The sequence below is a fragment of the Globicephala melas genome, chromosome 3, assembly GCF_963455315.2.
Source record: "Globicephala melas chromosome 3, mGloMel1.2, whole genome shotgun sequence".
NCBI classification, from domain to species: Eukaryota; Metazoa; Chordata; class Mammalia; order Artiodactyla; family Delphinidae; genus Globicephala; species Globicephala melas.
The window spans coordinates 25741472-25757212 of record NC_083316.1 but is presented as its reverse complement, the minus strand read 5'-3'; the positions used below and the strand labels follow the sequence as shown (position 1 = coordinate 25757212).

At 38.7% G+C, this 15741-nt stretch overlaps 1 protein-coding gene across 4 annotated transcripts in view; it reads left to right on the top strand.

Annotated features, from left to right (window-relative positions):
- The window catches only part of DROSHA (drosha ribonuclease III), a 129541-nt gene that overhangs the window by 33990 nt on the left and 79810 nt on the right, over positions 1-15741 (top strand). For all 4 annotated transcript variants that reach the window (XM_030843643.2, XM_060295689.1, XM_060295690.1 and 1 more), the window contains 3 exons: positions 7498-7569; positions 9164-9245; positions 10202-10276. In XM_030843643.2, coding sequence (XP_030699503.2) covers positions 7498-7569; positions 9164-9245; positions 10202-10276 — 229 coding nt within the window. The remainder of the gene's footprint in view (positions 1-7497; positions 7570-9163; positions 9246-10201; positions 10277-15741) is intronic.

Sequence of the window (15741 nt, the reverse complement as noted above, 5' to 3'; positions counted from 1 at the left end):
TTGGACTACTCTTTTTTTTAAATTGAAGTATAGTTGATTTACAGTGTTGTGTTAATTTCTGCTGTACAGCAAAGTGACTCAGTTATATGCTGTAATCATTCTTTTTTTATATTCTTTTCCATTATGGTTTATCCCAGAAGATTAGATATAGTTCCCTGTGCTATACAGTAGGACCTTGTTGTTTATCCATTCTATATGTAATAGTTTGCATCTATAACCCCAAACTCCCAGTCCATCCCTCTCCCTCCCCCCTCCCCCTTGTCAACCACAAGTCTGCTCTCCATGTCTATGAATCTGTTTCTATATTGTAGATAGGTTCATTTATGCCACATTTTAGATTCCACATATAAGTGGTATCATATGGTATTTGTCTTTCTCTTTCTGACTTACTTCACTTAGTATGATAATCTCTAGTTGCATCTGTGTTGCTGCAGACAGCATTATTTCATTCTTTTTTATGACTGAGTAGCGTTACATTGTATATATGTACCATATCTTCTTTATCCATTCATCTGTCAATGGACGTTTAGGTTGTTTGGACTATTCTTAAACAATCTTTATGAAGAGACACTGGGAAGTTTTTGAATTTTGAAGGTTTCTTATTTTATTATTTTTTAAAATGTCTCAATTAGGCACTCAAACCCTTTGTTACACCAAATCTCATAGTCTTAGAGTTGAAAAGGCCTTCAGAAGTCATCTAGTCCAACTCCCCCCTACATAATACGTTTCTCTTTTTTTTTCCTCAGCAGGCTTGCAAATACAAATAATTAGTTACCATGAAAATATTTAAAAATTATCTGTCTTATCTATTAATTCCCTACAAGTAATACAGATCTCATTTTAACTTTTAGGATCACCTTAAAGAAGGAAAGAAGTGTGACTTCAGAGAGGGTTTAAACCTTAGTGAATTCTACTTACTAGCTGTGTGATTTGACATTTCAATTTTTATAAACCCTGATTTTCTCATCTGTAAAACAGACGTTATTAGTTGTGGCAGTCTTACTGGTTTTTGTAAAAAAATAAATGAGATGACAAATGAAAAGTGTTTATCATGATGTTTAATATACAATACATATTGGCACTAATTATTTTGGATAAGATGTCAGGCAGATGTGGATTTGAGTCTTTCTTCTAATTCTTCTTTTTTTTTTTTAACTGATTCTCCATATTTATGTGACTTTGGAAGAGTGATTCTTTGAGCTTTATTAAAGTTCTTCAGCACAAGGTTTGGCACTGAGAGGCCGCTAGTGCGAAATTAATTGCAGTTGTTACTGTTGTTGTAAAAGATGTTGTAAAAGGACTGAAAAATTCCTGGCTTCAGAGTATATTTTTTATAAATATTCAAGTTCTCAAAACTTGAGAACTTAACTCTGTAATGAGAAGATAAGCCCCATCATTTATGTTAGAGATGTTGATAAAATAAATCGAGTTTTAAGCTGAGTGTTGTACAGTTCATAGGAATTACATCCATCAAAGGCCTCTTGAATTTGAAATAGCCTCCCAAGAAAAAGAATTATTAAATCGCTTTACTGTTCTGATTCATTTTTTTGCTAGAGAGAGCTCATCAGCAAGAAGGGCATGCAAATGATGGTAATGTTAGAATCTCAATCCAGTCTAGTACCAACAAGTTCTCTTAAGGTCTTCTTGAATTGAAGTGGATTGAAAGCCTTGTTGGCTAAGTATAGAGCATTGTGGGAAAATTTTGTCCTTTTATGTAGTACATGTGCTGTTACTTATAATACCTGATGTTATTAGGGACTTTGACAACATAACTAAAATTACCTAGATATATGTATTACATGCATAATATTTTATCCCGTCCTCAAAAGCACAAGGCACCACCATGATCATTTCCCTGCTTCTTTCCATTTCCAGTGGACTCGCTGCCCTGGATTTAGTCTTTCAGTTCCTGGAAGTAGTAGAGTTAGAATGTAGAAGTTTAGGGAGGGTTTTTTCGTTGGTTTCTGGGAGGATGAGATAAGAGTTAGTGTCAAATCAGCATTCAAACGTGTTTTAAGAAATGGTAGTGGGCATTTATATTATTTGATTGGCCAACTGAGTTCTCAATCCACTGAGTTCCCAATATGTAGGAAAATGACAAGTCTCTTTGAGTCTTAGAGAGAGATGAAAGTTCGCATAGAAAAGGAGATTCTGCCTTTCCAAATTTGTGTGTCTGAGAAGGGCTCTAGTGGTACAGGTAAGAGCCCCAAAGAAAATACAGTGTGTATAAGAAAAGAGGTCAAAGAAGGAATCCCCCAAAAGTGATTTTAGTTGAAATAATGTGGGGAAAGGACTGAATTTGCATAAATCATCCAGCATAGTTGCTGTTGCACATGGTAAAAGGAGTAAAGTTTATACTTTTGCTCTTTTTCTTGCCTCTGGACTATTCCCAAGGGCTCTGGTCCTTTTCTCTCCTGGATACACTCCCCTAGTAATGCAATGTCACGCACAGTTTTTCCTCCCATTCATGTTCTGACATTGATATTTATAGCTGTGACGTATGGCTCTGTGCTCCACACTCACATTTCAGATTGCCTGTTGGACATACCTACCTTGATGTTCCCTCAGGTACCTCACCCTTAACCTGTGTGAAACTGAACTCATCATCTTCTCTGTGTACTGAGTTTGAGGAACTCAGGGGACACCCTATGAAATTCTTTGTATTAATGCCATCGTGAGCTATCTGGTCCCTTAGGCCAGAAACCTAGAAATTATCCTCTATTCTTTCTCCTCTTTCACTTCCACATCAGAACAGTCACTGTATATTTCAGTCACATCTCCTGTGTTTAAATTCTTCTCCCTCCTTTTTGATCTTTTGTTCATTTGGCTTCTGAACCGTTTGTTAGACTCCATTCTGGTCTTCTGGTCTCTTGCCTTATTCCTCTACAAGCCATTCCCACCCTGTTTACATAGCATCCCATCCATGTAAACTGTGATAGTCTCTCACTTAAAGTACTTGAATGACTTCTTGTTGCCATAAGGATAGCTCTGAATCCTTAACATGGTTTTTAAGATCTGCATAATATAGTTCATACTTTCCTTTCTAGAATTTTCTTACATCTCTGTCTCCATGCATTTCACTTCTGAAGAGCTAAATGACCTGTCCTTCCCCCAGCTCCCTTTTCTCTGTCTTGCTAGAAACTAAACACCTGTTCTTCCCCAGTTACTTTTCGGGATGACCTGGAAAATCCCTTCCCATCTTTGAAGACTCAACTCAAATGTTACCTCCTCTTTGGTTCTTTTGTACTTTATACTATTTTGTTTGCTTATTTGTTTTCTAAATGCACTTATAAGTTACACTGTATCATATTCTGTTTATGCTTGTTTACATGCCTTTTTTTCTCTTCTAGATCCCTACCTTTTTATTTTTTACACCTTTATTGGAGTATAATTGCTTTACAATGTTGTGTTAGTTTCCACTGTACAACAAAGTGAATCAGCTATATGCATACATATGTCCCCATATCTCTTCCCTCTTGAGCCTCCCTCCCACCCTCCCTATCCCACCCCTCTAGGTGGTCACAAAGCACCGAGCTGATCTCCCTGTGCTGTGCGGCTGCTTCCCACTAGCTATCTATTTTACATTTGGTAGTGTATATATGTCCATGCCACTCTCCCACTTTGTCCCAGCTTACCCCTCCCCCTCCCTGTGTCCTCAAGTCCATTCTCTACATCTGTGTCTTTATTCCTGCCCTGCCACTAGGTTCACCAGTACCATTTAAAAATTTTTTTTTATTTTAAATTTTTTATTTATTTTAAAAATTTTATTTATTTATTTTTGGCTGAGTTACGTCTTTGTTGCTGCACGCGGGCGTTCTCTAGTTGCTGTGAGTGGGGGCTACTCTTCCTTGCGGTGCGCAGGCTTCTCATTGCGGTGGCTTCTCGTTGTGGAGCACAGGCTCTAGGCACGTGGGCTTCAGTAGTTGTGGCACGTGGGCTCAGTAGTTGTAGCTCATGGGCTCTAGAGCGCAGGCTCAGTAGTTGTGGCGCACGGGCTTAGTTGCTCTGTGGCATGTGCGATCTTCCCGGACCAGGGCTCGAACCTGTGTACCCTGCATTGGCAGGCAGATTCTTAACCACTGTGCCACCAGGGAAGCCCAGTACCATTCTGTTAGATTCCATATATATGCATTAGCATATAGTGTTTCTTTTTCTCTTTCTGACTTACTTCACTCTGTATGACAGACTCTAGGTCCATCCACCTCACTATAAATAACTCAATTTTGTTCTTTTTATGGCTGAGTAATATTCCATCGTACACATGTGCCACATCTTCTTTAACCATTCATCTGTCGATGGACACTTAGGTTGCTTCCATGTCCTGGCTATTGTAAATAGTGCTGCAGTGAACATTGTGGTACATGACTCTTTCTTTTTTTTTGCGGTACGCGGGCCTCTCACTGCTGTGGCCTCTCCCGTTGCGGAGCACAGGCTCCGGACGTGCAGGCTCAGTGGTCATGGCTCACAGGCCCAGCTGCTCCGCAGCACGTGGGATCTTCCCAGACCGGGGCATGAACCCGTGTCCCCTGCATCAGCAGACGGACTCTCAACCACTGCGCCACCAGGGAAGCCCGCATAACTCTTTTTGATTTATAGTTTTCTCAGGGTATATTCCTAGTAGTGGGATTGCTGGGTCATATGGTAGTTCTATTTTTAGTTTTTTAAGGAACCTCCATACTGTTCTCCATAGTGGCTGTATCAATTTATATTCTCACCAACAGTGCAAGAGGGTTTCCTTTTCTCCACACTCTCTCCAGCATTTATTTGTAGATTTTTTGAAGATGGCCATTCTGACTAGTGTGAGGCGATACCTCATTGTAGTTTTGATTTGCATTTCTCTAATGATTAGTGATGTTGAGCATCTTTTCATGTGTTTGTTGGCCATCTGTATATCTTCTTTGGAGAAATGTCTATTTAGGTCTTCTGCCCATTTTTTGGGTTATTTGTTTTTCTGATATTGAGCTGCATGAGCTGCTTGTATATTTTGGAGATTAATCCTTTGTCAGTTGCTCCGTTTGCAAGTATTTTCTCCCATTCTGAGGGTTGTCTTTTGGTCTTGTTTATGGTTTCCTTTGCTGCGCAAAAGCTTTGAAGTTTCATTAGGTCCCATTTGTTTATTTTTGTTTTTATTTCCATTACTCTAGGAGGTGGGTCAAAAAGGAGCTTGCTGTGATTTATGTCGTAGGAGTTCTGCCTTTGTTTTCCTCTAAGAGTTTGATAGTGTCTGGCCTTACATTTAGGTCTTTAATCCATTTTGAGTTTATTTTTGTATATGGTGTTAGGGAGTGTTCTAATTTCATTCTTTTACATGAAGCTGTCCAGTCTTCCCAGCACCACTTATTGAAGAGGCTGTCTTTTCTCCATTGTATATTCCCCTCCCCCTCCCTGTGTCCTCAAGTCCATTCTCTACGTCTGTGTCTGTATTCCTGCCCTGCCACTAGGTTCACCAGTACCATTTTTTAAGTTTTTTTTATTTTTTATTGATTTATTTATTTATTTTTAAAATTTTATTTATTTATTTTTGGCTGCATTGGGTCTTCTTTGCTGTGCACAGGCTTTCTCTAGTTGCAGCAAATGCGGCGAGCGGGGACCACTCTTCATCGTGGCATGCAGGCTTCTCATCGCGGTGGCTCCTCTTGTTGCGGAGCATGGGCTCTAGGGCATATGCGCTTCAGTAGTTATGGCACACGGACTCAGTAGTTGTGGCTCAAGGGCTCTAAAGTGCAGGCTCAGTAGTTGTGGCACAGGGCTTTGTTGCTCCACAGCATGTGGGATCTTCCCAAACCAGGGCTCGAACCCATGTCCCCTGCATTGGCAGGCGGATTCTTAACCACTGCGCCACCAGGGAAGCCCTCTCCATTGTATATTCTTGCCTCCTTTGTCAAAGATAAGTTGACCATATGTGCGTGGGTTTATCTCTGGGCTTTCTGTTCTGTTCTGTTGATCTATATTTCTGTTTTTGTCCAGTACCATACTGTCTTGATTATTGTAGCTTTTTAGTATAGTCTGAAGTCAGGGAGCCTGGTTTCTCCAGCTCTGTTTTTCTTTCTCAAGATTGCTTTGGCTATTCGAGATCCCTACCTTTTTAAAAGGTAAGGGCTGTGACATATTTTAGAGTAACTGTGAATCTAACAGTTGTTAGCAAAGTATTTTAAAAATATGAATAATTGCACAAATTTGTAGCTCTCAAATATTTTTAAATGATTGTAGGAAGAAAGAAGAACTTAAAAATGATAGTGGTCTTAGCATGTCACTTCATCTGGTTTAGAACTCATTACCATGAGAAGGCTGAAAATGGATCTCTTATTAACGTTAATTATGAATTTCACTCAAATTAGCCACCATCCTAAAGAAAAAAAAGAAAGCACCTAAGAGCTAAACTTCATTTCTGAGAAAAAGATTTCCAGTAGATGGCATTATAGGACTATTTGCTTTTCTTACCATTCCTTTTGCTGGTGGAATTAAAATTTGTTTCTTTCTGATTGCTGTGGTTTGTAAAAACGATTACCTTTATATAAATTCGTCTTATGGACAGATCAAGGGGCCAGAAAAGCCCACTTAACACATCTCTAGGGCTTCTGAGTCTATTATTTTCCCCGGCTAGTCAGCCAAGCCACTGCATTAACCTCACACCCTTCCTTTCTCAGTCCTTCATTCATTCAAAAATATACTTAAAGAAAACCTATTAAATCTAGGCACTAGGCTAGTGTCTCATGATACATTGGTAAAGCAAGACAGATGTGGATTTATTTCATCTGAGCTTTCCTTCATTTTCACACATACCCTGAGTATTAGAACAGGAAATGAGAGGTGGATACCCAAGTGGCTTAGAGCTGGGGTCTAGAGCAAGAATTTCTAAGTCACCAGCTACCTGCTTCCTTCGGCAAAATATCTGACGACTCTGCCTTCGTTTCCTCCACTGTACCCTGGGAAGAGTAGTTGTACCTGTCTCACAGGGCTGGTTACATGAGTGACAGTATGTGAAGCAGTAGAACAGTGCCTAGCTGAATAAGTGGTAGCTATTATTATTTTTATTACCATGATTGCTTTTGCTCCAGAGCCTGAGAGGCAGCATGAGTTGTGTCTACTACGATGACTTATGAATCTATAGCTGATGAATTGTCAGCCTGCTATCCCTGCTCTGCCTGAAGAGCCTGAAAGATTTTTAAAACCTGAGAAAAAGAAGTATTTAATTGTGGTTTTATTAATTCTTTAGAGGCAATATATTTGGTTTTAATGAGTTCTTGTCATGTTTGTGTTGCTGCTGCTAATACAGTTAATTGAGCACCAACATTATGCAGGTTTCCTGTAGAGACTGGGCCAGCTGGGTTCTTGTTATTAAAATTCAGCAGTTGTGGTCAAGTTTCATGTGCAGCTTAGATTAAGGTGAAGCTTTCTCATTTGGTTCATGGCCTTCTGGGTTAGGTAGCAAACACATGTACAGGGTGAGCGCAGGAAGGTATTTTGAAACTGAACTTTTCCTCCTTATTATTGCAGATTCCACTGTGTAAAGTAATTAGATTCAACATAGACTACACGATTCATTTCATTGAGGAGATGATGCCTGAGGTAAGGGAAAAGATTATTTAATAGCTTGATGCAGCTTGCTCTTTTGTTTATTCCACACATGTCTTTAAAGCATTGAACTTGGCCAGGTCTGACTTTTTGCCATAAATATACCCTTAAAGTATTGTGTTCACTGTTGAAAGGACCAGTCAGATGTAGTCAGATGTAGCTTTAGGAATGAGGTTAAAATTCAGGTCGTTTTCCAACTTATTGACCTATTTTTGAACCCATTTCTCCTCCTGTTGCAGCTACTGATAGTAACTTTACATCTGTTTCTAGTTTGTTTTGGACAGGGGACAGCTTTTGGTTACTGGTCATTATCAGAGAGGAAATTAGAAAAGTGAAACTGAATCTGATAGCTGTTGGAATAATCTTATTCATTACCTCCAGTGACAAGATCAATGCTTGGTTCATTTTCCTTCTCATATATTTACACATTTTTCTTCCCATATATTTACATATTTTTCACTACGTATGCTCAGCAGCAGATTTATCTAAATATATGCAAGAGGTTTAAAATTCCAAAGCAAGATAAATGTGAATCTCAGAATGATTCATTGCCTGATCTTGAATTTAGTGCTGTCAACAAATCACACTAAGAAATAACAACTAGACAGCAAACAAGCTTGTGCACTTAACATTGTGTTGGAGTCGGGGTCGATTTCCTGAGCCCCTGGCTCCTCTTGCAAACCTCGTTTAACGGTGCAGCTCTGTCGAGGGCAGCGGAGCACCCAGGGGGATTGATGAGCATGACACGCATGCTTAGTTTGCACCTATTTCATTCTGGGCAAGTCCTGTTAATTCCACCTGTCTTTCAAAGAGAATTGAAGAGAAAGGGCCACCCCTTCATTCTTCAGCTTGGAAGGGCTTTTTTGCTTCCTTTTGATTTTTAAGGTCATAAGCCTTCATTTGCTATTGTAAAAGTTTATGACTTCTGGCATGATCTCACGCAGGGTGATTTATGAACCCCGAGCAAAACAAGTAGGAGGAAGAATTATGAGACAAGTCTCACTTGCAAATATATCATCTGTTAAGCTTGTTTACAGCAGAAATTTTGGTACAAGGTTCTGTAGTTTGTCTTAGTCCTGTATTTGCCTTCATTAAGAATTGGAACTTTTTTGGCACAGAGATCTTTGTTTATGGTAACTTTGTAATAATAGTGATTGTGGGTGTATTTGAGGGGTGGAGGTGAGCAGGGGTGGAGCAGGGGAGGTGCTGGGGACAAACCTATCAGACCTGGCTGCCCAGTGTGTGATTTGAATTAACAGAAAGTCCCTAGGAGATTCTGATATATTTTATAATTGGGTTAGAAAAATATGACGTAAAGGAGACTCTGATTTTTAAATTGCACATCATTTTATTTGTACATTGAGAAGGGCCAAGTTCACATTTTCTTAGGAATCCTAATGACACTATTGCCTACTTCATTAATGTTTCAAGCCAATGAGCTATTATAGGACGGTGACCAAACTAGGAAATTACCTTGTTTTAGTACAGTTGCAATAGACACTTTTGAAAACACTTGACTAGAACAAGCTGAACCTTGTTAATACATGTTTGCAGTACTACAGTGATTTGATTTTGGTTTATTTTTCAGAATTTTTGTGTGAAAGGACTTGAACTCTTTTCATTATTCCTATTCAGAGATATTTTGGAATTGTATGACTGGAATCTTAAAGGTAAATAATAGGATTTAAAGAAAAGTGCAGTGCTTGTCGAAGAACGTTGTGGTATGTGTGAAAACTCTTATAAAAGTGGGGGAACATAGTTGAAATTCCTCGTACTTTTGAAATACCCGGGGAAAAGTTTATTATTCATAGAAGTGCGTGTTATCATTTGACATGAATAAGTTGTTATGTCTCATTTTAATACAGTTGGACAGTGTCCATTACGGAAGATTACCATTAATTGTTACCTAACTGGTACCTCAGAAGATGGTATCAGTTATGTTGAGTGACTACCTTGGTTTATGTGCATTGGGGAAATCTCATTAGTTAATATTTTAAATCTATTGAACTTTACTGTAATAAACTTCTTCCAAGATGACAGTTTATTAAAACAGAACTTTAGTTAACCTTCGAAACACACACATACACTGTGAGCTACAGCAGTTCAAAACTTGATACTTCGTTCTTGGATAATAGTTCCCTCTTTTGGAAGTGCCTCTATTCCAGCAGACATTTATTTATTTTTAAAATAGTATATTGATGAATGGCTCTTCAAACCAAGTTTTTAATAGTATTTCTCTCTTCTTTTTCCCCAGTTGTATTGGTTAAAATGGAACGGAATGAAGACACAAGCATATTATATCATCCAATCGTTCATTTATAACAAAAATCTTTGTATCTTTGAATTTCTAAAACTAGTTTTACCATATATACCATATACCGTATATAACCTTGGGGCATTCATTCTCCTTTTTGAGTGGTCTCTTCCCTACAGTCTTCATGGAATGTTTGTGGCAGTTACCACATGATTGATTTAGCTATTGAGGAGAAAGGGGCGGTTTTCTTATATCCCTACTTCTGGTGGTATTTTTTTGTATTTATTATAAATCTCAGGAGTTAAGTTGCAATGTTTGTTTCCTAAGGTGGTTTTATTTATTTTTTCTTTCCTTTTCACTTGTTTGCTTTAGGTCCTTTGTTTGAAGACAGTCCTCCCTGCTGCCCAAGATTTCATTTCATGCCACGTTTTGTAAGATTTCTTCCAGGTAAATCTTTTGACTTGTCAGTGACCTGGTGAGATAGTGCATCTGAAAATAAGCCTGCCATTCTCCTTTCAGTCTTCAGGGACAACTTTCCCACCTCAGACACTTAATATCTACTTCTCAGGTCAGGCATGAAAATGTAAAATTATACATGTTGATTTGTACCCCTGCATAATTTACGGTAGCCCCAAGTTAGATGAGCAATGAGAAAATTGATTTATAAATTTTGAGAGTCTACTTGATAAAATATCATGCAAGTATTAAAATTAATATGGAAAAATGCATGTGGCTTAAAAAATGCATATAGTTAATTAGAAAACAATTATAAAATTTTATAAGCAATATGATTATAATTATGCTAAAAATTACTGCAGTAATAATTATAGTAAGATTAATATTATAGGTTTTTTTTTCTCTTTTTTGACATACTTTTATTCATTTTACAGTAAAAAAATAATTTATTGTCTCATGAAATTAAAAATATATAAGTAAATATATGACTTTTATGTTTTTAAAGCAATATTTTAACTATTTTAAAACTTTTGTCAAGAGGCTAGCTGTGAGCTATGGCATTGTATTTAGTGTTTTTTAAAATGGTTGGGTTTTTAATGAAATGTTCGGACGCCTTTTTGTTTGTAAAGTCTTCACCATCCTAAATGAATTCATCCCTGGAATCTCATTCCCGTATCTCACTTTCTGGTGATATCCATCTATACTTCCACCCTCTCGTTCCCTTATTCCCTTTGCTTCTGCTTGACTCTTCTTTTTTCTCCTTGTGTGCAGCCATCTTTCCTTGCTTTCTTAAGTCCTGTCCTCTGACTTCTGTCTCAGCTCTAGTGACCTCAGCCCCTTGTGCTAACCACCACCTTGCATGGAAATGTCATTTCAACCATTTGCCTTTTCTTCTCTGATGTTTGGGCCACTCAGTGATACGGGAGAAAAAAAAATGGCTGCTGCGACAAAACTATGGTTTATAATTTCAGCTGGGGAGCTTTTCAGCATGTAAGCTTTCTGCCCACGTTTACATATCAGCAGTTTCAGAAGTTCAGCCTCATGCTCGTGCACTCCTCCTCGTGCCCCTTGTCCTCCTGGGGGCAGGACCCTTGCCTCCCTCATGCCTCAGAACCATCCCTTGAGCCTGTCAGATTCTGGGCCGTTCACAGCCTGGCTTTCCTTTGGTGCCCCACCTGCCTCTTACCTTGTCCCCACCCCGCTGCAGCTGCTGATGCCAGAGCCAGCCTGCAGAAGACCAAAAACAGTGGACATGCTTCAGTTGAGTCTCCTCCCTAATGTGGTACCTGGGCTCTTGTTCTGGTCTGCCTGCTGCACTCTCCTTACTTGCCTTCTGGCTCTCTGATTCGTCCTTTGTGGCTTTTGTTTCTTGTCTTTTCATTCTAGTTTAGCTTTTCCTCCAGATTTTGTCCATGCTACCCTTTCCTCAGTCCACTCAGTCACAATGGCTTATTTTTATTTTAGCATGGTGTTAATCATATTTTTAGTATTCTTAATGTTCATTTTGTTTGAAAAATGCATTCAAAAGATTTTCTCTTTTGGACATCTGGTTTTATTTCATTGAGAGGTCCTTTGTATTTTTTAAATATTTATTTATTTTTATTTATTTGTTTGGCTGCATCGGGTCTTAGTTCAGCCTGCCGGCTCTTTGTTGTGGCACACGGGCTTCTCTCTAGTTGTGGCACATGGGCTGTAGAACCTGAGGGCTCAGTAGTTGTGGCGCACGGGCTTAGTTGCCCTGAGGCATGTAGGATCTTAGTTCCCCGACCAGGAATTGAACCCACATTCCCTGCATTGGAAGGCGGATTCTTAACCACTGGACCACCAGGGAAGTCCTGAGGTCCTTTTCTTCTTTTCAAGTGAATGCATTTATGATTTTATAATGGAGGTTTAGCAGTAAACTTATTAGAAAATTGTGTTAGTTTGTTGAAAAGCCTTTCCTTTCTGTATCTGTCTGCCTGTAGGCATTTTATGACCAAACAAATCTCTAAGAGAAAGTGGACATTTTTGTTTTTTGAAAGTGGACATTTAAAAAATCATCTTAAAGAAGAATCTTATGTCAGATACTTACTTCGTGGGATTTCAACTCTCACAAAATGTTTCTTGTAACTGTATAGGGATAACACTTAGGTTGTCAAGAAGGGAAAGGTCTATTGACTTATTTTTAAACAGGATTTACTTTTTCATTAGACTTCCTTTTGAAAATATACTTATTAAAAAAAACCCGGGACTTCCCTGGTGGCGCAGTGGTTAAGAATCTGCCTGCCAATGCAGGGGACACGGGTTCGATCCCTGGTCTGGGAAGATCCCACATGCTGCGGAGCAACTAAGCCCATGTGCCACAACTACTGAGCCTGTGCTCTAGAGCCCACGAGCCACAACTACTGAGCCCGTGTGTCACAACTACTGAAGCCCGTGAGCCTGGAGCCCATGCTCTGCAACGGGAGAGGCCACCACAATGAGAGGCCCATGCACCGCAACGAAGAGTAGCCCCTGCTAGCCGCAATTAGAGAAAGCCCCCATGCAGCAATGAAGCCCCAATGCAGCATTAATTAATTAATTAATTAATTAAAGTAACAGCTATTTCAAGGACTTCCCTGGTGGCGCAGTGGATAAGACTCTGTGCTCGCAATGCAAAGGGCCCGGGTTCGATCCCTGGTCAGGGAACTAGATCCCACATGCATGCCGCAACTAAGACCCGGCACAACCAAATAAAACAAAAAAGTAACAACTATTTCAGAGCAATGTTAGTATACTTAACACTATTGAACTGGATGGTTAAAAATGGTTAAGGTATTTCAAATACATAATACAGCTAATAATACTGTATTACATATTTGAAAGTTGCTAAGAGAAAAAAATCTTAAATGTTCTCACCACAAAAAAGAAATGGTAATTACATGACATGATGGAAGTGTTAGATAACACTATGGTGGTAATCATTTTTCATTAAATAAGTTTATCAAATCAATGTGTCATACCCCTTAAACTTACATGATGTTATATGTCAGTTATATCTCAGTAAAGCTGAAAGAAATGGTTAAGATGGTAAATTTTATGATGTTTTTTATCAAAATAAAAAAAATATTAAATCTTTAAAAAGTGACAACAGGACAAAAGAGTTGGAATGTTGCTGACTAATGGACCTAGATACCAGAAAACAGTTTCTTGATAACAGATACAATTTAGAATACTAAGCCAAGCAAAGGGAAATTTTCCTCAGTGTGAAAAAGAAAATTAAGTTTAAAAGTAGAAAAAGGTTAAGGATTTTTAAAATCAGTATTTCCTACATTTTCTAAAACGACATGCTTTATGAGTGTAATTAAATTTTTTTTAATTTTAAAAACAAATAGTTTGTGTCTCTAACTTCTCAAGTTTATATACTACTACTTAAGGTTGGCTTTCTATAATTACAATGTAAGATTCAAATTAATCAGTTCTTAAAAGGCTTACCTTATTAGCTTCTTCTGTCACTATTCGATTAAGAAACTTCATCATAATTGTTGGTGCCACAGGGTTGAAACTGTCAAAGTTTTATAAAGGAAGATAGTGGTTATGTGATTAATTAAAAAATACAGTATGGGGGCTTCCCTGGTGGCGCAGTGGTTGAGAGTCCGCCTGCCGATGCAGGGGATATGGGTTCGTGCCCCGGTCTGGGAGGATCCCACATGCCGCGGAGCAGCTGGGCCTGTGAGCCATGGCTGCTGAGCCTGTGTGTCCGGAGCCTGTGCTCCGCAACGGGAGAGGCCACAGTAGTGAGAGGCCTGTGTACCGCAAAAAAAAAAACAAAAACAGTATGTATATAAAATTTTAAGCAGAAATTTCATTCTATTTCTATTCTATGTGATATAACACTCTCTTCCTGAATTTCTTTGGGAAACAGTAACCTTTGATTATTATCTCCACTGAGACTGTCAGAGATTATAAATATTAGAGGACATCGACCAATCTGCACATACTTCCTAAAATAACAAAAGATAGCAAGCAAGGTTGAAATTTAAAACACCTGCCATTTAATTTGGAGTTTTAGAAAACTTCACTGAAACTCACCTCCGAACTTCATGTAAAGTATGAGAATCTTGATGAAACTGGTTAGGTAAATCCTACCAAAAACAAAGGAAAAACATTAGCTCAGTTTCATTCCCATGTAAATTTGTTTTCAGATTTATATCTACCAAAACAGGAAAAATGTTATCTATTCAATGTATTGTAACCAGAACTTTTGTAGAAATTAAGGGAGACATCAAATAGCTGATATCCTAAATAGTAAAACGTATCAATGGGATTTTGAGAGCAAACTTCTTAGGGTCACTATAAGTTATAATATTTTTTCTAAGATGTCATTTTCCAAATATTTTTTGCCTTTCTATACTTAGGCCATTAAATATTTAAAGTTCATTAACCCATAGCTACTTTATCCAAGTTTACTGCAAGAAACTTTAGGTTTCTTCTATTATACAAAGCCTTTATGTTATATTTTACCAGTACTAACACTATGGAGAGAGTTAATGTCATTACCACATGAAATATATCTTACAATTGTTTACTCAATAGTTACAGCAGAATTTCAAAAGCTGTCCTTACTTCAACTAGAATTATCAGTTCTCAGATCATCTCCAAACATTTGTAGTTTGTTATATTTTGTCGCTCTTAGTAGAAACTCTTTAAAAACTGCTATCGGAGGGCTTCCCTGGTGGCGCAGTGGTTGAGAGTCTGCCTGCCGATGCAGGGGACGTGGGTTCGTGCCCCGGTCCGGGAAGATCCCACATGCTGCAGAGCGGCTGGGCCCGTGAGCCATGGCCGCTGAGCCTGCCCATCTGGAGCCTGTGCTCCACAATGGGAGAGGCCACAGCAGTGAGAGGCCCGCGTACCGCCCCCCCCAGAAAAAAACAAAAAAAACGTGCTATCTGAGACCAATAAGGAAATACATGGAAGCTTGATTCTGAAAGGAAACATATTTAACACTTTTTTTTTTTTTTTTTTTGCTGTATGTGGGCCTCTCACTGTTGTGGCCTCTCCCGTTGCGGAGCACAGGCTCCAGACGGGCAGGCTCAGCGGCCATGGCTCACGGGCCCAGCCGCTCTGCGGCATGTGGGATCTTCCCGGACCAGGGCACGAACCCGCGTCCCCTGCATCGGCAGGCGGACTGTCAACCACTGCGCCACCAGGGAGGCCCTAACACTTATATTTTCAACCAGTTATATACGCATCAATATTACACATATGTTCGTAATATACATTAATGAATACATTTACATATACATGAAGGAGCACACAATATTGTAGACTGTTTTTAATTAGGCAGAACAGTTCAAATTTAAAATAGAATATTCATTTCAAAAGACAAAAGTCACTATGAACAACAGTAACTTTTCTGTACCAATGAATGTAATATGGAGTTAACTGATTTCAGAACACAGCTGTTAGTATAAAAGTCATACAATTGGTAAAAATAT